This window comes from Salmo salar, chromosome ssa27 (assembly GCF_905237065.1).
Source record: "Salmo salar chromosome ssa27, Ssal_v3.1, whole genome shotgun sequence".
Classification (NCBI taxonomy): Eukaryota; Metazoa; Chordata; class Actinopteri; order Salmoniformes; family Salmonidae; genus Salmo; species Salmo salar.
In genome coordinates, this window is record NC_059468.1 from 35309805 (window position 1) to 35331381 (window position 21577).

General features: G+C 43.2%; 1 protein-coding gene across 3 annotated transcripts in view; it reads right to left on the minus strand.

The window, feature by feature from the left end:
• Positions 1-2953: 2953 nt before the first annotated feature.
• Positions 2954-21577, minus strand: part of LOC106589004 (zinc finger transcription factor Trps1) — a 207459-nt gene continuing 188835 nt past the window's right edge. For all 3 annotated transcript variants that reach the window (XM_014178623.2, XM_014178625.2, XM_014178624.2), the window contains exon 7: positions 2954-6488. In XM_014178623.2, coding sequence (XP_014034098.1) covers positions 4803-6488 — 1686 coding nt within the window. In that variant the 3' untranslated portion in view covers positions 2954-4802. The remainder of the gene's footprint in view (positions 6489-21577) is intronic.

Sequence of the window (21577 nt, forward strand, 5' to 3'; positions counted from 1 at the left end):
AAATTTCCAAGAAACTGAAGATCTCGTACAACGCTGTGTACTACTCCCTTTACAGAACAGCGCAAACTGGCTCTAAACAGAATAGAAAGAGAAGTGGGAGGCCCAGGTACATAACTGAGCAAGAGGACAAGTACATTAGAGTGTCTAGTTTGAGAAACAGACGCCTCACAAGTCCTCAACTGGCAGCTTCATTAAATAGTAACCGCAAAACATCAGTCTCAATGTCAACAGTGAAGAGGCGACTCCAGGATGCTGGCCTTCTAGGCAGAGTTCCTCTGTCCAGTGTCTGTGTTCTTTTGCCCATCTTAATCTTTTATTGGCCAATCTGAGATATGGCTTTTTCTTTGCGACTCTGCCTAGAAGGCCAGCATCCCGGAGTCGACTCTTCACTGTTGACATTGAGACTGGTGTTTTGCGGGTACTATTTAATGAAGCTGCCAGTTGAGGACTTGTGAGGCGTCTGTTTTTCAAACTAGACACCCTAATGTACTTGTCCTCTTGCTCAGTTGTGTACCTGGGCCTCCCACTCCTCTTTCTATTATGGTTAGAGCCAGTGTCTGTGTGTTATTCTATCTCAGTAGTTTACAATATATTACAGGAGTGTTGGCCAGAACTGAGCTATTATTTACAATAAATAACTGTATCTCTTTCCTGTTGTAGACTTCTGTCTGTGTCTTATCCATGGAATACAAGAGAGAGGTTAACATAATCAACAGTAACAACCCTAGCAGGCCATAAGTCAGGGGCTGGTGTCTATACTCTTGTGTGGGAATCTGGAATATAATTACGCTCCTTTCCTAGAACACCAGCAAACACTGGGGTACAAATCAATAGTCTCACCAGGGAGAGAGAGGTCGGAGGTTTTATTCAGCTTGTGGTACCATGGGATCCCTCGTATGCAAGTTCGTGCCCCACTTCTTCTGGTTTAATGTTTTTTTAGTGTGTTTAAAAAGAAAAATGTATTTAACCTTTTTTTAACTAGGCAAGTCAGTTAAGAATAAATTCTTATTAAAAATGACTGCCTACCCCGGCCAAACCCGGACGATGCTGAGCCAATTATGCCCCGCCCTATGGGACTCCCAATCACGGCCAGATGTGATACAGCTTGGATTCGAACCAGGGACTGTAGTGGCGAGCTAGCTATATGTAGCTACATATACATCACAGCATGGTAATGAGAAGCATCACTGAATAAAAAGAGATTTCAGAACATGTTTTGTTATTACTTTATTAATTATTATTATCATTAATATTATTCAAGTTTAGATGTAGACATCTTTGCCATCTTTGTTACATTTTTTTGCATGTAAAACCCTACAACACAAAACATAAAGGTGGTAGCAGAAAAAACTAAATAAAGAAACAAACAATCTAAAACCGACTTCTATGCAATAAAGTGTAAAAACAAGAAACAACATTCAAAAAATGATGGTTAAAACATTTACCAAAACATTTGCCTTTTTTGCCATGTCCGTGTCCACACTGGTTTACTGGCTTCTTCCACACACAGATAATCCTGTCTGTCCATGTTGTTTCTTCTTCCACACACAGATAATCCTGTCTGTCCATGTTGTTTCTTCTTCCACACACAGATAATCCTGTCTGTCCATGTTGTTTCTTCTTCCACACACAGATAATCCTGTCTGTCCATGTTGTTTCTTCTTCCACACACAGATACTCCTGTCTGTCCATGTTGTTTCTTCTTCCACACACAGATAATCCTGTCTGTCCATGTTGTTTCTTCTTCCACACACAGATAATCCTGTCTGTCCATGTTGTTTCTTCTTCCACACACAGATAATCCTGTCTGTCCATGTTGTTTGTTTTTCCACACACAGATAATCCTGTCTGTCCATGTTGTTTATTCTTCCACACACAGATAATCCTGTCTGTCCATGTTGTTTGTTTTTCCACACACAGATACTCCTGTCTGTCCATGTTGTTTATTCTTCCACACACAGATACTCCTGTCTGTCCATGTTGTTTATTCTTCCACACACAGATACTCCTGTCTGTCCATGTTGTTTCTTTGTCTTCGTCTATTTTTGCAGTACCTGTGTACAGCATGCTAATAACACATTTTAACACAATCATTTTTCTTCCTTGGAAATAAAACAGAATAACTGAAGTGCAAGCGTTAACATTTTTCTAATTCAAACTTAAAACAAAAATTGTTCCTTATGTTATTTGAAATCACATGAATGTTTCTGTGAAATAATTTTAGTATTATTATTACAGTTTCTTTGTTTCTGAGAGGCGTTTGTAGAAACATTTTAAGGCTATGTTGATTTCATCGCTATTTCACACAAATCCTCGCTTGCCGAATCCCAGGCAGACTCTAATTACATTATCCCCTGATCATGTATTAATAGCAATGTACATCAGAGGATGGACAGGTTAGATTGAACTCATGTTTGATTCCTTTCAGCAGCAATGGGAATCATATGAAGAAGTGCTCACACAAATGGAAGAGAGAGAGAGAGAGAGAGACAGAGAAAGAGAGCGAGACAGAAAGAGAGGGAGAGAGAGACAGAGAGAGAGAGAAAGAGAGCGAGACAGAAAGAGAGAGGGAGAGAGACAGAGAGAGAGACAGAGAGACAGAGAGAGAGAGAGACAGAGAGAGAGAGAGACAGAGAGAGAAAAAGAGAGAGACCGAGAGTGAGTGAGAGAGCGAGAGAGAGAGAGAGAGAGAGAGAGAGAGAGAGAGAGAGCGAGACAGAGAGAGAGTGAGAGAGAGAGAGCAAGACAGAGAGACAGAGAGAGCGACAATGAGAGAGAGAGACAGAGAGAGAGAGACAGAGAGACTGAGAGAGACAGAGAGAGCGTGAGACAGAGAAAGAGAGAGAGAGAGAGAGAGAGAGAGAGAGAGAGAGAGAGAGAGAGAGAGAAAGAGACAGAGAGAGAAAGAGAGAGAGAGAGACAGGGAGAGACAGAGAGACAGAGACAGACAGAGGGAGAGACAGAGACACAGAAAGATAGAGAGAGAGAGACAGAGAGAAAGATATACAGGGAGAGAGGCAGACAGAGAGAGACAGAGACAGACAGAGAGAGACAGAGAGAGAGAGAGAGAGAGAGAAAGAGAGAGAGAGATAAAACGCATGAATGGGAGTCTTTTAGAGCTGAAACAGGTGGTCTACTTGCAAAGTAATAACAAGCTAAATAGAGGGATAATGTTGCTGTGTGGTAACATTTGTTTTGTCGCTCAAATGGTATTAATCTATCTACATAATGTCAAATGCTTGGACTACAAGGCCATAATCCAGGTTGAGGTGTTACGCTACATCTAATTTGATGAACAAAACACTCAACATTGTTGATATTCAATGGCTTCTTTCTGTCAAAAGGCACCTTTTTCACCTGTACATGGAACAAGTAGAATTTCATGCTATGTTCAAATCAAGTCCCAAAATGACTAAAAGCCAAATATTAAAGTATTATATAAATGCAATAGACATACAAAAAAAAAGGGGGCCTTGTGTACGGTATAGTCAGTTGAAATACCTGGATTGTAAAACATATGATGCTCAAAGCTATAAAGCTCACTGAACAATACTTATAACCAAGCTACAGTATATCAGCTTCTCTTAACAAAAACATACAGGATGAACAAAGTCCAATACAGAGCATCTGTATAGACAATAAAGCATTTCAAAGTGTACGAGCAGGAGCATACAAAGAAAGACATGGAATGGATAGTGCCTCTGTGCCATTCAAACAAACAGAAAAAATATTTTGACTGCATTTCATCTCCCATTCAACCTTCTGACAAAAGGCCTCTGTTTTGTTACGTGATCGTCCTGTCCTGTCCACATGAGAGAAAAATACTCTGAATTGCAGGAATTTTGCTTCATTACCTTGTTTGCTACATTTGCAAATGTAAACAGTTTTGCAGAGCCAAGCTCGTGGCCCTTTACTCAATGCAAAGTCAATGTTGCATATCAACATACCAGGTAGAAAATACTTTGTTCAATATATCAGGCACTGATATTATGAATTTTTCATATTAACAACTTAGAAAAAAATATTGCTTTTTGCATTTTTCTTCCTTCCCAAATGTCTTTAGTGATATAAGGTTTGTTTCCTAGCAACTAAGGCAGCAGCTTAAAATGTCTAGAGGAAGTTCTGTGACAATAGACTTCCCAAAAAATAAAAAAAAATAAAAAACAGTATCCATAACTAAAATACATTAAACATAGACACTTAGTTGGATGTTAAGTGGAGACCGATGCAACTGAAACCACTGTAGGATATGTTTTTTGACTCAGCCACGGGCGTTCCCTGAGGACGTTTATTTGAGGACGATCCAATCACTAGTCATCGCTCTGCCCATCCACCGTGAAGGAGATTATGACAGACGACTGATGTTTCCCATCTCCCCATTTTACATATCAATTCACACTTCCTCATTCCATTTGGAACAGTGAACCAACCAGGTAAGAGAACATCCAACCCATGCAGATGTACCTTGTTGTTCGCTGAACTGCCTTGTCAAAGTAACACTTCCGAATAAAAAAATAAACAATAGCAAAAAAAAACAACATAAGCGTCTATTTGTAGTACCATTTTCTTCAAAAGCGTTTTCCTTTACAAAAAAAGAAAAAGGAAACAGCCAATCGTTTGTTCTGTATTATGTCCAATATAAATGTTTAGATGATATGAGTTCCCTACAGAAGCTATCATGGCACGTTGAGCAAGAAGTCTTCTTCTCATTCAATCATTACAGTACGCTTTTGTCCGTTTATTTTGTTCTTTTTCATACTGCTATGCCTGTGCTAAAAGTCCAAGTCTGTGGCGCACTAAAATCACACAGAATCGTTTGGAGCATCGGCCTCAGCATCGGCCTCAGCATCGGCCTCAGCCTCGACGGTTGGCAGGTGAAGCCCTCTCTGTATGTGTGTGGTGAAGTCGTACTTGTCTGCGCAGGCATGCAGGCAGATGCTGCACTGGAAGGGCCCTCCATCAGCATGGCAGCTCATGTGCAGGGCGTGCATAACTTCATCCAGGAAGAGGATGCCACAGTGGATGCACTTACTGGTCAGCTCATCCTGAGTGCCCTGGTCCACCCTCTCCTTACTGGTCAGCTCATCCTGAGTGCCCTGGTCCACCCTCTCCTTACTGGTCAGCTCATCCTGAGTGCCCTGGTCCACCCTCTCCTTACTGGTCAGCTCATCCTGAGTGCCCTGGTCTACCCTCTCCTTACTGGTCAGCTCATCCTGAGTGCCCTGGTCCACCCTCTCCTTACTGGTCAGCTCATCCTGAGTGCCCTGGTCCACCCTCTCCTTACTGGTCAGCTCATCCTGAGTGCCCTGGTCCAATCTCTCCTTACTGGTCAGCTCATCCTGAGTGCCCTGGTCCACCCTCTCCTTACTGGTCAGCTCATCCTGAGTGCCCTGGTCCAATCTCTCCTTACTGGTCAGCTCATCCTGAGTGCCCTGGTCCAATCTCTCCTTACTGGTCAGATCGTCCTGAGTGCCCTGGTCGACCCTCTCCGGCTTGGCTGCAACGTCTGGGGGAGGAGAAGGCTGGGGGGATGCCCCCTCTTCTACTTTCTCCTCTCTTGTCTCCTGCTGCTCTCTATGCTTCTCATCCTCCTTCCCTGCCGGGACCGTGGGCAAGGCCCGTTTGTCGGCGCTGCTGCTCTTCTCCTTGATGGTAACGGCAGAGGCAGTGGAGCCGTTGGCGGTGGGGGCCGGTTTGGAATGTTTGATGGCCAGGTCGAGAGGGATGTCGCTTTCGGGACCGGCGGAGGGCGGGAGAGGGAAGTGTGGGGGCAAGCTAAAGGTATGGTAAGGCACAAAGCTTTGGCAAGGGTTGGGCAGACCAGGCATGTGGCCTAGGTACTGTGGGTTGCCCGGAACAGACATCTTGTACTTAGTCCAGAAGCGCATCCAGTCGGACTCGCTCTGCAGGTCATTGTGGATGAAGGGCAGGCTGAAGAACGGGTACTGGTACTTCTCGATGGGGCTGCCCGGTGGCGAGTAGCTGGCCTGTTTGGAGGGACGCATGTACTTCTCGATGGGGCTACCCCTCTCGGTGGACAAGCTACCCTTCCCCTCCAAGCCCGTGTGATGGACCCCAGCCGAGCCCACCCCGTTCCTCTCCGCCCCTCCCTCTGCAGGGTTCTTGTTGTGTATGTGCAAAGGAGGCATTCGCTTGTGGATCTCCAGGGTTTGGCTAACTAGGAAGGAGTGGGTGGAGCGGGGGCTGGGGTGACCCTTGAACCCAGAGGACCCGTAGGCCTCGTACTGGCCCAGGGAATTCTGGGGCTCCCCTTTACGAGGGACAGGCACTCCTTCCGAGCCTGGCCCATCCTCTCCTGGCCGGCGCTCCAGGGGACTGCCATTGAGGCGCTCCTCGCTGCTGACCCTCTGCTGCTTGGAGCCCACAGGTTCGGTGGGCAGAGGGTCGGGGTTGAGGCGCTTCCGCGTGCGCCGGCGGATGATCTGCTCGCCATTGTTCTGCTTGATGATGTTCAGCGGCCGGGGAGTCTGGTGAGAGACAAAGATAGATATTTTATTTATGTATGTATCAAGCTATACATAAAAACATTTACATAAATATGTCCTTAATAATAGGAATTTCATAGTAGAGATTATTACCAGAGCATGTCACAACACTAAGGGCTTGATTCAATCCATATGGCTGAATATCGTCGCTATAGTGTGATTGAAACTTAAAGGCAATGTTCCTGCGTTCACGGAGACTGCATTCACGGTAAACACTGCATATGTCGGTTCATTCGGAAAAATTCCCTTTAAATTTCAATCGTGCTATACCGCGGATCTTCAGCGATATGGATTAAATCAAGCCCTAAAACGATCCCAGAATGACTGCAATATAAAAAGGGGAGAGTCAGGCTGTAGTCAGTGTAGCTTAATCCTGATAGTTACAGCTCTTCTGTCCTCCACTGCCCCCCCTCCCCCCTCCCGTAACCCCCTCTGCTCCCAGGCCGCCACCCAGTCACAGCTGGGCAGACAGGAGACACGAGCACCTGGCCTCCGTCTAGCGCTGACACACAGACAAGCCTTGCCCTAGGGCAGCGCACATTGCTTATTACAGCCCAATAAGGGGCAAAGGCCTACTGTAAATACTGCAGGAGTGTTGCTGTACTGCAGATGGCACGCAACTGTTTAAATGGGAACACGTTTTATTTACTGCAAGATCCACAGAATAGTAGATGTAGCCTACAGAATTCTCTCATTAACTAGCCACTTCATTTGTTTAGCCACCAGGCAAATACAGTAATCATTAAACAATATATTTTAGGGTCATCATTTCTTCGTAATTTCTGTGTTTGCATGTGATATGACATGCCCAAAGCATTGACTTGAAAGATACAGAAACATCCAGTCTCGTCTGGAGGAGGAAGTCTGTCTACCTTTAGGGCATATTTGAAATGGAAGACAAAAATGAACATTCTTGCCCTCATTTATCACCTCGGCCTTTCCTTCCAATTCCTTTCCTGTTCTACTTATTTTTTCTCTCCTTCTTGCCACAGGTAGGGTTTGGCATTTACCACCAACTTCTCTCAGGTGACACCTCACACGGCAATGCCGACAGACATGTTTTCATACCAACGTTTCGCCACTTTCCAAAGAAATCTCCCAGAAATCACTGCGAGCCCAAACTAATGGGCACACAAGAGAGAGAGAACATTTTAAATGGAGGTGAGGACATTTCCATTGCACTGCTCCCTACACATACTGCATATGAAGAAATGACCAGAAGAGAATATGAATTAAAGGGATCAGATTGGCCGCATTGCAGACTGAATTCTAGGTGTGAAATGTCCCTGAGGAATCAATCCCACACCATACCGCTGCCTCTCAGCTTGTCTTTGTGATGGACAATCTGTTGTCATGTTCCTGGGGAAAGGAAACCCATCATTTCAACCTCCAAAATAGGGGGGGTAAAAAATAAATAAAATCATCCATGACACAGTTAGGAAGATAGGAAGTATTATCCCTCCCTACATACATACAGTATGGCTATTTATTCAGAAACACGGAGCAGAGTATGTGAGCGGAGTTGAGTGGTTGGAAATCCCGCTCATTGCTCCACATCCTTTTCAACCGCTCCGCTAAAAACCACTACTCACTCACAGGGAGAGAAAACTGCCGCTCCAAATTCGCTCTATTTTTGTGGCTGGATCAACGATTTGGTTTTGAAGTATTGAAACCAAACCATACGATTTGAATGAAAAGTATTTGAATAAACATGAACATTTTATGTAAGAAGCGCTCACCATTTTAAATATGTCATATGAAACAGCATATAAACACTAAATATGTCAGGAGACAGACAGGGAGTCTAAGAAGGCTATATGATTTCAATTATTTCAAGACTATAGCCTACAAAGAAACACATTGTGAGTGTGACACACTAGGCTGGTAGGGAGTCAGGGACATTAGGTCCTCAGCATTTAAACAACATTTCTTTGTATTAAATCATTATAGTCTATAAATTGTGCATACAGGCTGTGACTTAGCCTACTTAGAATGAAATACAAATGAAATAAAAAATGACTTATTAGTGCCTTTAAATACATTTTTAGAAACACGAGTTTGTCCAGTCTGTGGCTTCAGGCTCATGCGATGGTGGCTTCAGGCTCATGTGATGGTGTCTGGAGAGGCGGCCAGCAGTGGGGAATATCCTCTCCACACTTGCAGAGCCACTGGGGATGCTAAACACCCTTTAGGCCACTCTTGCCAGGCTGGGCAGACATGCAGAGTTGTTTTTACATTTTTCTATAGATAGGCCTAAAGCTTTTAAGGCAAAATAACCCAATAAAATCAGAAAGCTCCTTGAACATGGGAATAAGCCAGGCCAATTGGGCCAAAATCAATTATGGCCTATTGTATAGATAATAAAACAAAAATGAATGAAACGTTTAAGAGATCTGATTTTTGTTTATAAATACTTTGCTACAATGACACACTTAATTATCTACAAACCTCACTCCTTTCTTTTAGCATGTGCACATAGTAAGTACACCATCATGTTTTGGGGATATGTGTCTTTTCAGATTCCACAATGATTCTTTAGTTGTGGACACTACATCACCACACTCCCTCTCTTGGTTCTCTTCTTCGTAAGTCACCCTGATTTAGCAGCTGTGTGTTTTATCAGTTTCTTTATGAAAAGGTTGTATTTACAATGGTGTTTGTTCTTGTGGCAACAGGTCACAAATGTTGCTGCTGTGATTGAACACTGATCACCCAATAGATATGGGAGTTTATCACAAGTGGATTTGTTTTCAAATTCTTTGTGGGTCTGTGTAATCTGAGGGAAATATGTGTCTCTAATATGGTCATACATTTGGTAGGAGGTTAGAAAGTGCAGCTCAGTTTCCACCTCATTTTGTGGGCAGTGTGCACATAGCCTGTCTTCTCTTGAGAGCCAAGTCTATGGCGGCCTTTCTCAATAGCAAGGTTCTGCTCACTGAGTCTGTACATAGTCAAAAATGTCCTTCATTTTGGATCAGTCACAGTGATCAGGTATTCTGCCACAGTGTACTGTATTCTCTGTTTAGGTCCAAAAAGCATTCTACTTTGCTCAGCTTTTTGTAAATTTTTTCCAATGTGTCAAGTAATTATCTTTTTGTTTTCTCATGATTTAGTTGTGTCTAATTGTGTTGCTGTCCTGGGGCTCTGTGGGGTCTGTTTGTGTTGGTGGACAGAGCCCCAGGACCAGCTTGCTTAGGGGGCTCTTCTCCAGGTTCATATCTCTGTAGGTGATGGCTTTGTTATGGAAGGTTTGGGAATCACTTCCTTTTAGGTGGTTGTAGAATTTAACGGCTCTTTTCTGGATTTGGATAATTAGCGTGTATCGGCCTAATTCTGCTCTGCATGCATTATTTAGTGTTTTACATTGTACACTGAGGATATTTTAGCAGAACGCTGCATGCATAGTCTCAATTTGGTGTTTGTCCCATTTTGTGAATTCTATAATGGGCAATGGGTTCTATAACTGATTCAAGTATTTTTAGCCAAATCCTAATTGGTATGTTTTTTTTTATGTTCCTTTAGATGGCATAGAATGCATTTCTTGCCTTGTCTCTCAGATCGTTCACAGCTTTGTGGAAGTTACCTGTGGTGCTGATGTTTAGGCCGAGGTATGTATAGTTTTTTGTGTGCTCTAGGATAACGGTGTCTAGATAGAAATTGTATTTGTGGTCCTGACAACTGGACCTTTTTTGGAATCCCATTATTTTTGTCTTACTGAGATTTACTGTCAGGGCCCTGGTCTGACAGAATCTGTGGAGAAGATCTACGTGCTGCTGTAGGCCCTCCTTGGTTGGTGAGAGAAGCACCAGATCATCAGCAAACAGAAGACATTTGACTTCAGATTCTAGTAGGGTGAGGCCGGGTGCTGCAGACTGTTCTAGTGCCCTCGCCAATTCGTTGATATATATGTTGAAGAGGGTGGGGCTTAAGCTGCATCCCTGTCTCACCCCCCGGCCCTGTGGAAAGTAATGTGTGTTTTTTGCCAATTTTAACCACACACTTGCTGTTTGTGTACATGGATTTTATAATGTTGTACGTTTTTCCATAAACACCAATTTCCATCAATTTGTATAGCAGACCGTCATGCCAAATTGAATCAAAAGTTTTTTTTTAAATCAACAAAGCATGAGAAGACTTTGCCTTTGTTTTGGTTTGTTTGTTAAGTAGGGTGTGCAGGGTGAATACGTGGTCTGTCGTACGGTAATTTGGTAAAAAGCCAATTTGACATTTGCTCAGTACATTGTTTTCGCTGATGAAATGTACAAATCTGCTGTTAATGATAGGGCAGGATTTTCCCAAGGTTGCTGTTGACGCATATCCCACGGTAGTTATTGGGGTCAAATTTGTCTCCACTTTTGTGGATTGGAGTGATCAGTCCTTGATTCCAAATATTGGAGAATATGCCAGAGCTGAGGATGATGTTAAAGAGTTTAAGTATAGCCAATTGGAATTTGTGGTCTGAATATTTTATCAGTTAATTTAGGATACCATCAACCCCACAGGCCTTTTTGGGTTGGAGGATTTGTATTTTGTCCTGTAGTTCATTCAATGTAATTCAAGAATCCAGTGGGTTCTGGCAGTCTTTAATAGTTGATTCTAATATTTGTATTTGATCATGTATATGTTTTTGCTGTTTGTTCTTTGTTATAGAGACAAAAAGATTGGAAAAGCGTTTTATCCATACATCTCCGTTTTGGATAGATAACTCTTCATGTTGTTGTTTGTTTAGAGTTTTCCAATTTTCAAAGAATTGGTTAGATTCTATGGATTCTTCAATTACATTGAGCTGATTTCTGATGTGCTGTTCCTTTTTTTCCCCGTGGTGTATTTCTGTATTGTTTAAGTGATTCGCCATAGTGAAGGCGTAGTCTCAGTTTTCCTGGGTCTCTATGCTTTTGTTTAGATAGGTTTCTCAATTTCTTTTTTAGGTTTTCGCCTTCTTCAAACCATTTGTCATTGTTGTTAATTTTCTTAGGTTGTCAGCTTGACATTTTTTGATTTGATAGGGAAGCTGAGAGGTCAAATATACTGTTTAGGTTTTCTACTGCTAAGTTTACACTATTTACACTATTACAGTGAAACATTTTGTCCAGGAAATTGTCTGGAAGGGATTGAATTTGTTGTTGCCTAATAGTTTTTGGGTAAATTTCCACACTACTTTCCTTCCATCTATAGAATGTATTAATATTATGCAGTTCCTTTGGCTTTGATGCCTCATGATTAGGGATGGGTATCATTAAGATTTTACCAATACTGCTTATCGATCCGGTACTTTAACGGTATTCTTCTCGGTTATTTGTTTTTACGAGAAAAAAAATGAAACAAATTAAGAACAGAATCATCATTGCTTTATTTTCTGAAATGTAAAATAAAGAAAAGAAACAATTACTTACAGCAAAAGAAACAGCAATGTTTTGAACAAATCACTATTATAGACTAATGTTGTGATGATGGAAATGTAAAACAAATGAAATAAACAATATTTTCCTGCAAAAGAAAAGACAGTGGTACAGAACAACATGGGTGGGGGCTGCAGGTAGACTGCAGAAGCACTAACAGTTCTTAGCAGTTCTTCTGGAGAAAGATCAACATATTTGCCTTCTCTGGCAGAAGTCGGGACCTCTCCTGGCTTATTGTGTCCCCTGCAGTCGAAAATACCCTCTTGCTAGGGGTGGAGGAGGCTTGAGCACAGAGGTAGCTTGTTGCAATGTTTGTGAGTCGGGGCAGAGTAGCTCTCTTCTCCAACTTCTCCCACTACATCACAGGATCTTCAGCCATGGGGATGGGAGGCAGGCTTTTGTAGAGCTCGACCTCTAGGTCAACAGGCTCACTGAGGGTGAGGGACGAGGTGTCCTGTTGGATCGTCAACCTCAACTCCCTGTCCTCCTCTGAGAACAGCTCCTCCAAGGCACTACTTGTTTTGTACAATGGAGGGACTGTCTCCTCCATTTCCACTCCTTCTCTTTCAGGCTCCTCCTCCTGTTGCTGGTGGTCTGTGTCTGTCTGCTCCGGCTCCTCTGACAGCCCTGGTGTTGCTCCGGTCACATTGGCCTCAACAGTTGCCTTCCTCAGCCTGTCCCAGGTGGCGTCACTCACCGGCCTCCCTTTAAATCTGGGGTCCATTGCTGTGGCCTCAGAGGTTCTCCCACACCTTCTCTTTGATGGTTTCCACAAACGTTGTATCTTCATGCTTCACAGTGAAGTGCTCTTCCAGTTTGTGGATGATGGGTATAATCTGTCCACAGGTGGCATTCTTTTCACATGACACACACAGTGTGGATGTATAGAGGATTCTCATGAGCTGGACAAAGTCCTCAGCTGCTGCTTGGATCGCTGGATACTGCTCCATCAATCTCTCCACCATTAGATAGAGCGAGTTCCATCTGGTCTTGACCTCAAGGATGAGTGAGTGTTGCTGAAGGCCTGAAACAACAACAAAAAACAACATACATTTAATTACTGCACACTTAAATATTGAATTAAATTGTTAAATGTGGGAATTTCAAAATAATACTTTAATAGATTGAACTGGCTTCTTACCAAGGAGCTTTTGCTCTTCCTTCAAGACTGTTTTGGACATCGAGGATCTCTTCAACCACATGACCACTGCTCTGATTCAGGCTGCCCATTTATCAATGGAAGTCATTTAGTAGATTTTCTGTGCTGTCAGATTCAATGTGTGTGCAAAGCATCCTATTTTTAAGATGTGTAGCCTCTTCATGGCAACATCCATATTAACAGCATTATCAACAGTCACAGCTACAATCTTGCTCGACTCTGTCTCAAACTCTTCCAGAATGTCTGAGAGCTCCTCTGCCACTACTTGGCCAGTTTGCGATTTGTACACTGACCTTCTGTTTTACACTGCCCTGGTGTGGAGGACCTTCTGTTTTACACTGCCCTGGTGTGGAGGACCTTCTGTTTTACACTGCCCTGGTGTGGAGGACCTTCTGTTTTACACTGCCCTGGTGTGAAGGACCTTCTGTTTTACACTGCCCTGGTGTGGAGGACCTTCTGTTTTACACTGTCCTGGTGTGAAGGACCTTCTGTTTTACACTGCCCTGGTGTGAAGGACCTTCTGTTTTACACTGCCCTGGTGTGAAGGACCTTCTGTTTTACACTGCCCTGGTGTGGAGGACCTTCTGTTTTACACTGCCCTGGTGTGAAGGACCTTCTGTTTTACACTGCCCTGGTGTGGAGGACCTTCTGTTTTACACTGCCCTGGTGTGGAGGACCTTCTGTTTTACACTGCCCTGGTGTGGAGGACCTTCTGTTTTACACTGCCCTGGTGTGAAGGACCTTCTGTTTTACACTGCCCTGGTGTGGAGGACCTTCTGTTTTACACTGCCCTGGTGTGAAGGACCTTCTGTTTTACACTGCCCTGGTGTGGAGGACCTTCTGTTTTACACTGCCCTGGTGTGAAGGACCTTCTGTTTTACACTGCCCTGGTGTGGAGGACCTTCTGTTTTACACTGCCCTGGTGTGAAGGACCTTCTGTTTTACACTGCCCTGGTGTGGAGGACCTTCTGTTTTACACTGCCCTGGTGTGAAGGACCTTCTGTTTTACACTGCCCTGGTGTGGAGGACCTTCTGTTTTACACTGCCCTGGTGTGAAGGACCTTCTGTTTTACACTGCCCTGGTGTGGAGGACCTTCTGTTTTACACTGCCCTGGTGTGAAGGACCTTCTGTTTTACACTGCCCTGGTGTGGAGGACCTTCTGTTTTACACTGCCCTGGTGTGGAGGACCTTCTGTTTTACACTGCCCTGGTGTGAAGGACCTTCTGTTTTACACTGCCCTGGTGTGAAGGACCTTCTGTTTTACACTGTCCTGGTGTGAAGTACCTTCTGTTTTACACTGCCCTGGTGTGGAGGACCTTCTGTTTTACACTGCCCTGGTGTGGAGGACCTTCTGTTTTACACTGCCCTGGTGTGAAGGACCTTCTGTTTTACACTGCCCTGGTGTGAAGGACCTTCTGTTTTACACTGCCCTGGTGTGGAGGACCTTCTGTTTTACACTGCCCTGGTGTGGAGGACCTTCTGTTTTACACTGCCCTGGTGTGAAGGACCTTCTGTTTTACACTGCCCTGGTGTGGAGGACCTTCTGTTTTACACTGCCCTGGTGTGGAGGACCTTCTGTTTTACACTGCCCTGGTGTGGAGGACCTTCTGTTTTACACTGCCCTGGTGTGAAGGACCTTCTGTTTTACACTGTCCTGGTGTGGAGGACCTTCTGTTTTACACTGCCCTGGTGTGGAGGACCTTCTGTTTTACACTGCCCTGGTGTAGAGGACCTTCTGTTTTACACTGTCCTGGTGTGGAAGACCTTCTGTTTTACACTGTCCTGGTGTGGAGGACCTTCTGTTTTACACTGCCCTGGTGTGGAGGACCTTCTGTTTTACACTGCCCTGGTGTGAAGGACCTTCTGTTTTACACTGCCCTGGTGTGGAGGACCTTCTGTTTTACACTGCCCTGGTGTGAAGAACCTTCTGTTTTACACTGCCCTGGTGTGAAGGACCTTCTGTTTTACACTGCCCTGGTGTGGAGGACCTTCTGTTTTACACTGCCCTGGTGTGAAGGACCTTCTGTTTTACACTGCCCTGGTGTGAAGGACCTTCTGTTTTACACTGCCCTGGTGTGGAGGACCTTCTGTTTTACACTGCCCTGGTGTGGAGGACCTTCTGTTTTACACTGCCCTGGTGTGGAGGACCTTCTGTTTTACACTGCCCTGGTGTGAAGGACCTTCTGTTTTACACTGCCCTGGCTTGTGTAGTGCACTGTAACAGTGAGGTAGTGGTCCTGACAGAGGCTGGTCCACCCGTCTGATGTGATGGCCAGCTTTGGCACGTCCTTCAGCTCAGTGTACACATTGACCTTTTCTACACCATACCAGGTAGGAAGTAACTCCTGGAGGGAGGGGTACATTTGGGGTTGAGCTCCTTGCTCATCTCCCTACAGTAAAAAAATAGTTTTCATGTGTTGAATTATCATTATTGAATGTTTGTGTTGTTGTGTGTTGCATTGTGGAGTGATGGGACTAACATACAACCCTTTAACACTACTATTTCCTGAAAATGAATACAACTCAATATGTACTGACAGACTGTTACCTAAAGCCCTTGGACTCCACTGTTGCAAAGGGCAAGTGTAGGCCTTTCACTATGAACTTGGTCACGGCTAGGTGGCTACCTGGCTACCCTCTCCTCAGTCATCCTCCCACTAGCTGCCAGCGTGAAGGGACTTTGGGCTGGTCTTTGGCTTGGACCACCTGCATTAGAGGGAGGAGTGGGTTGGTTCATTGTAGCTGCAACTTTAACAAAAAGTAGCAAAATCTTTAAATGGGTGATTGAATTTCTGAATGCACCCATAGCTAAACAATCAGCTGGCTAATGGTTCCTTTTGATCATGAACCCATGTTCTCATAATCTAGTTAACTCAGTGTGTGGGATCTAGGCTGCTAGCATACATACCTAATGTAGATCAGACAACGAGAGATGAGCTACGAGCTAGCCAGTCAAACTGTTTCTCTGCCTGTACATGATGCACTTTCCATAGATGTTTGGACAGATTGCTCGTGTTTCCACCCTTACAAGAAAAAGTCTTGTTGCACTTGTGGCAACGGAGCATCGTCAGCATCGACTCTGGTGAAGTGTAACCACACTTCTGAACGTATAGTTCTCTCCGCCATCGTCACTAATTAAGAGCAGGGTCTTTCTTTTGTGTGTGTGTGTGTGTGTGTGTGTGTGTGTGTGTGTGTGTGTGTGTGTGTGTGTGTGTGTGTGTGTGTGTGTGTGTGTGTGTGTGTGTGTGTGCTGTAGCGTGTGAGAGATCTCTCTTCTGGATTGGGAATAGTGAAAACGCATCATAGACGAATGTCTTAATCATATTGCAAATTAGAAACGGTTGGTGAGATAAAATGTGCAAGATAACGTTTATGTAGCAATAATAAATAGGAAATCTTAATTTCTCCAGTACCGAAAGCAGAACCGATAACATCAGATCTTATCGATACTACGGTCTTTCATAATTTAGCCTCGGGGCCCGTTTAATACCGGGTTTTGGCACCCATCCCTACTCATGATTGAGCATAGCTCTGTTGAAGTAGTGTGATGTTGCTGTGAAGGGTGTCAGTGGACTGACTGTGAACGCTCTAAGAGACTCTGGGTTGAGGTCAGTGCTAAAGTAGTCTACAGTACTACTGCCAACAGATGAGCTATAGGTCTACCTACCATAGGAGTCCCATCGAAGTCTACCATTGACAAGGTACATACCCAGCGTCTGACAGAGCTACAGAAGTTGTGACCCATTGTTTTTGGTTATGTTGTCGTAGTTGTGTCTAGGGGGGCATATGGGGGAGGGAATGCTGTCACCTCCAGGTAGGTGTTTGTCCCCCTGTGTGCTGAGGGTGTCAGGTTCTTGTCCAGTTCTGGCATTTAGGTCACCACAGATTAGTACATGTCCCTGGGCCTGGAAATGGTTGATCTCCCCTCTAGGATGGAGAAGCTGTCATCGTTAAGGTATGGGCATTCTATTGAGGGGATACATGAGGACATTTTTCTCTGTTGAGAATCATTTTCTTATTCATTTCTAGCCAGATGTAAAATGTTCCTGTTTTGAGAAATTTTATAGAGTGAGTTAGGTCTGCTCTATACCAAATTAGCATACTGCCCGAGTCTCTTCCCTGTTTCACACCTGGTAGTTTGGTGGATGGGACTACCAGCACTCTGTAACCTAGAGGACAACCATAGTGTCTAGTGTTGTTTTTGAGTGGTTTAGGCCCGGACCATCACCGTCTCTCTCTCTCTCTCTCTCTCTCTCTCTCAGCCAGCTGTCAAAGATGTCTGTCAGGAGCAGGAAGAGAGGAGAAGCAGAGGATGATTCAGACCAGAAGAAAGAAAGAGTGCCCTCTACTGACCGGAACATTCTGAACCCACACAGCCACGAACGCTCTTTGTCTTCCCTTCTCTCTCTCTCTCTCTCTCTCTCTCTGTGTCTCTCTCTCTCTCTCTCTCTTGCTCTCTCTCTCTCTCTGTCTCTGTTTCTCTCTGTCTCGGGTCTCTCTCTCCGTTTCCGTCTGTCTCTCTCTGTCTCTCTCTCTCTCTCTCTCTCTGTCTCTGTCTCTCTCTCAATTCAATTCAATTTAAGGGCTTCATTGTCATGGGAAACATATGTTAACATTGCCAAAGCAGGTGAAGTAGATAATAAACAAAAGCGAAATAAACAATAAAATGTACAGTAAACATTACACTCACAGAAGTTCCAAAAGAATAAAGATATTTCAAATGTCATATTATGTCTGTCTCTATCTCTTTGTTCTTCCTTCTCTCTATCTCTGTCTCTCTCTCAAGTCAATTCAATTCAATTTAAGGGCTTCATTGTCATGGGAAACATATGTTAACATTGCCAAAGCAGGTGAAGTAGATAATAAACAAAAGTGAAATAAGCAATAAAAATGTACAGTAAATATTACACTCACAGAAGTTCCAAAAGAATAAAGACATTTCATATCTCTGTGTCTCTCTCTCTCTCTCTGTGTCTCTCTCTGTCTCTGTCTCTCTATCTCTTTGTCTCTCTCAGTCTCTCTCTGTGTCTCTCTGTGTCTCTCTCTCCCTTTCTTTCTCTCTCTCTCTGTCTCTCTCGCTCTCTGTGTCTCTCTCTCTGTCTCTGTGTCTCTCTGTCTCTCTCTCTCTGTCTCTCTCTGTCTCTCAAGTCAATTCAATTCAATTTAAGGGCTTTATTGTCATGGGAAACAAATGTTAACATTGCCAAAGCAGGTGAAGTAGATAATAAACAAAAGTGAAATAAGCAATACAAATGTACAGTAAACATTACACTCACAGAAGTTCCAAAAGAATAAAGACATTTCAAATCTCTGTGTCTCTCTCTCTCTCTCTTTGTGTCTCTCTCTCTCTCTCTCTCTTTGTCTCTCTCAGTCTCTCTCCGTGTCTCTCTGTCTCTCTCTCCCTTTCTCTCTCTCGCTCTGTTTCTCTATCTCTGTCTCTCTCTCTCTGTCTCTCTGTGTCTCTCTCTCTCTCTATCTCTGTGTGTCTCTCTCTCTGTCTCTGTGTCTCTCTCTGTGTTTCTCTGTCTCTGTCTCTGTGTCTCTCTCTCTGTGTCTCTCTGTGTGTCTGTGTCTCTCTGTCTGTCTGTGTGTCTCTCTCTCTCTCTCTCTCTCTCTCTCTCTCTCTCTCTGTGTCTTTATGTCTCAATTCGTCTCTCTATGTGTCTCTCTCGCAATTCAATTAAATTGAATGATGGCACGATGTAACAATATACATATTGCCAGAGCTTACTTTGGAGATTTACAATATTAACATCATTGAAATAATAATAATCAATATTGTCAACGGGACAACAGCAACAACAATAATCAAGGGTGAAAATAACCGTACATTGAACAATAACAATAACAATAACAATAACAATGGCATAGAGGACATTTGCAGGTTGGTTGGTTTATCAATTACTGTCCCTCATCTTATGGCAGCCAGCAATGTAGGTATTTCAATTTGAATTAGTTTTAATTGCGTAGAATGCCCTGTGTGCTTTCTCTCACAGATCATTCACTGCCTCATTAAGGCGTCCAGAGCTCATTTTTAAACCTAAGTAATTGTAGTGTGTGCAGTACTCTATATATTTAAACCTCAGTAATTGTAGTGTGTGCAGTACTCTATATATTTAAACATAAGTAATTGCCGTGTGTGCAGTACTCTATATATTTAAACCTCAGTAATTGTAGTGTGTGCAGTACTCTATATATTTAAACCTCACTAATTGTAGTGTGTGCAGTACTCTATATATTTAAACCTCAGTAATTGTAGTGTGTGCAGTACTCTATATATTTAAACATAAGTAATTGTAGCGTGTGCAGTACTCTATATATTTAAACCTCAGTAATTGTAGTGTGTGCAGTACTCTATATATTTAAACCTCAGTACTTGTAGTGTGTGCAGTACTCTATATATTTAAACCTCAGTAATTGTAGTGTGTACAGTACTATATATATTTAAACCTCAGTAATTGTAGTGTGTGCAGTAATATATATATTTAAACCTAAGTAATTGTAGTGTGTGCAGTACTCTATATATTTAAACCTCAGTAATTGTAGTGTGTACAGTACTCTATATATTTAAACCTCAGTAATTGTAGTGTGTGCAGTACTCTATATATTTAAACCTCAGTAATTGTAGTGTGTACAGTACTCTATATATTTAAACCTCAGTAATTGTAGTGTGTACAGTACTCTATATATTTAAACCTCAGTAATTGTAGTGTGTACAGTACTCTATATATTTAAACCTCAGTAATTGTAGTGTGTGCAGTACTCTATATATTTAAACCTAAGCAATTGTAGTGTGTACAGTATTCTATATATTTGAACCTCAGTAATTGGAGTGTGTGCAGTACTCTATATATTTTCTACCAATTGAGAACTTTGGTCTAATTCCCTGAGATCTGGATCTTCTCTGGAAAATCATTATTTTTTGTATTTTTGGGGTTTACTACCAGGGCACAGGTCTCTCTCTCTCCCTCATTTTTCTGCAGAGAGATCCAAGTCTAGTAAAAGTTCAGGACATGTTTAGCCAACAGTTAGACAACAGATTGACAGTGTAATGCCATAGACAAAGGAAGGTGGGGGGAAGACGCAGACAGAAGAAAGGTCATCTTCATTCTGCCACCATCTTGACCTTTTATTTGACTTTCTACAATAGCTCATAATTACCTCTCTTACAGGATGTTCCATCTAAAACAACCCTTCAACCTATTCACATGTTGCAGCATGCATCTATTTCCATACTGTTGCTGTGTCTGTCAAGACCGTTAGGTCGGTGGTCCCCTGCTGTTGTGAACCAGAACCTGTGTGTCATACATTAGAAGTCTCTCACTGGCATCCTCTACCATACACAAAGGCCTACACAATACAAAAGCCTTGGTATTTCCAGACTCCATAAGTGGATAAGTGATTAACCTTTAATGTAGGTACCTTTCTCATTGTGATATGACTACCGTCTATGTTGCCTCCTCACAAAGCTAGTGCCTTCATCATTGTCTGCATCCCAGATGGCACCCTATTCCTTATATAGTGCCCTACTGTTGACCAGGGCACATAGAGAGCCCCATAAGGCTTTGGTCAACAGTAGTGCACTACGTAGATAATAAGGTACTGTGTGTCTCTGTTGCCAGCAGCAGAACTTTTCAGAACAGTTCAGGAGACCTTTTGGAGTACACCATTCATTGTTTTCTGTCAGCGTGATGGACGGAGGAGTGCACTTTGGCAACTGTAAACAGAGACTGTTCAGACTAAACAAAGTAATGCTGCTACTTCGATGAGTTTTTACATCTGTAAAGACAGAGACAGACTGTTCAGACAGAACAAAAGTAATGCTGCTACACACCGGCATTTACGAACTCACACATACAGTAGGTCCAAAGCTCCCCACTGCCTGTCAGGTGCTATTATGTTCTAAGAGTCCAGACATAAATTACAGGTCCACTACAGCACCGGTTTATGAGGTGCTATTATGAAATGATTTCTGTACAGCATATAAATGTTTTATTCAAAACTATATAAATACTACTGGAAAATCCACTGCCAAGATGTGAAAGACAGGGATTGGCCGGGTAGATGAACGTGCCTGCAGATGAAAACGTCGTCATCCCTGATTAATTGCGGACCTCCTAAAAGACAAGCGATGTAACGTTCTGTTAAACGATGCCCTCTCTACACTCTTACACAGAGGGTTCTACATGTAACCCAAAAGAGTTCTACCTTGGACCAAAAACGGTTCTCCTATGGGGACAGCCGAAAAACCCTTTTGGAACCCTTTTTTCTAAGAGTATTCTGCTGCAACATTGGGGGCGTTTCCGGTGAGGATAGAACAAACAAGATACCATAACTCAGCCCCCACTGAGAGGAGGGGAGGAACAAAGAAACTCACAAAAACAGGCAATCTGGACTCAGAGTGAGTGTTGCGCAAAATGATGGGGAACTCTCCAAGACATTTACTAGAATTCTCTCCAACACATTTACTAGACTCCTCTCCAAGTCATGTACTAGAATCCTCTCCAAGACA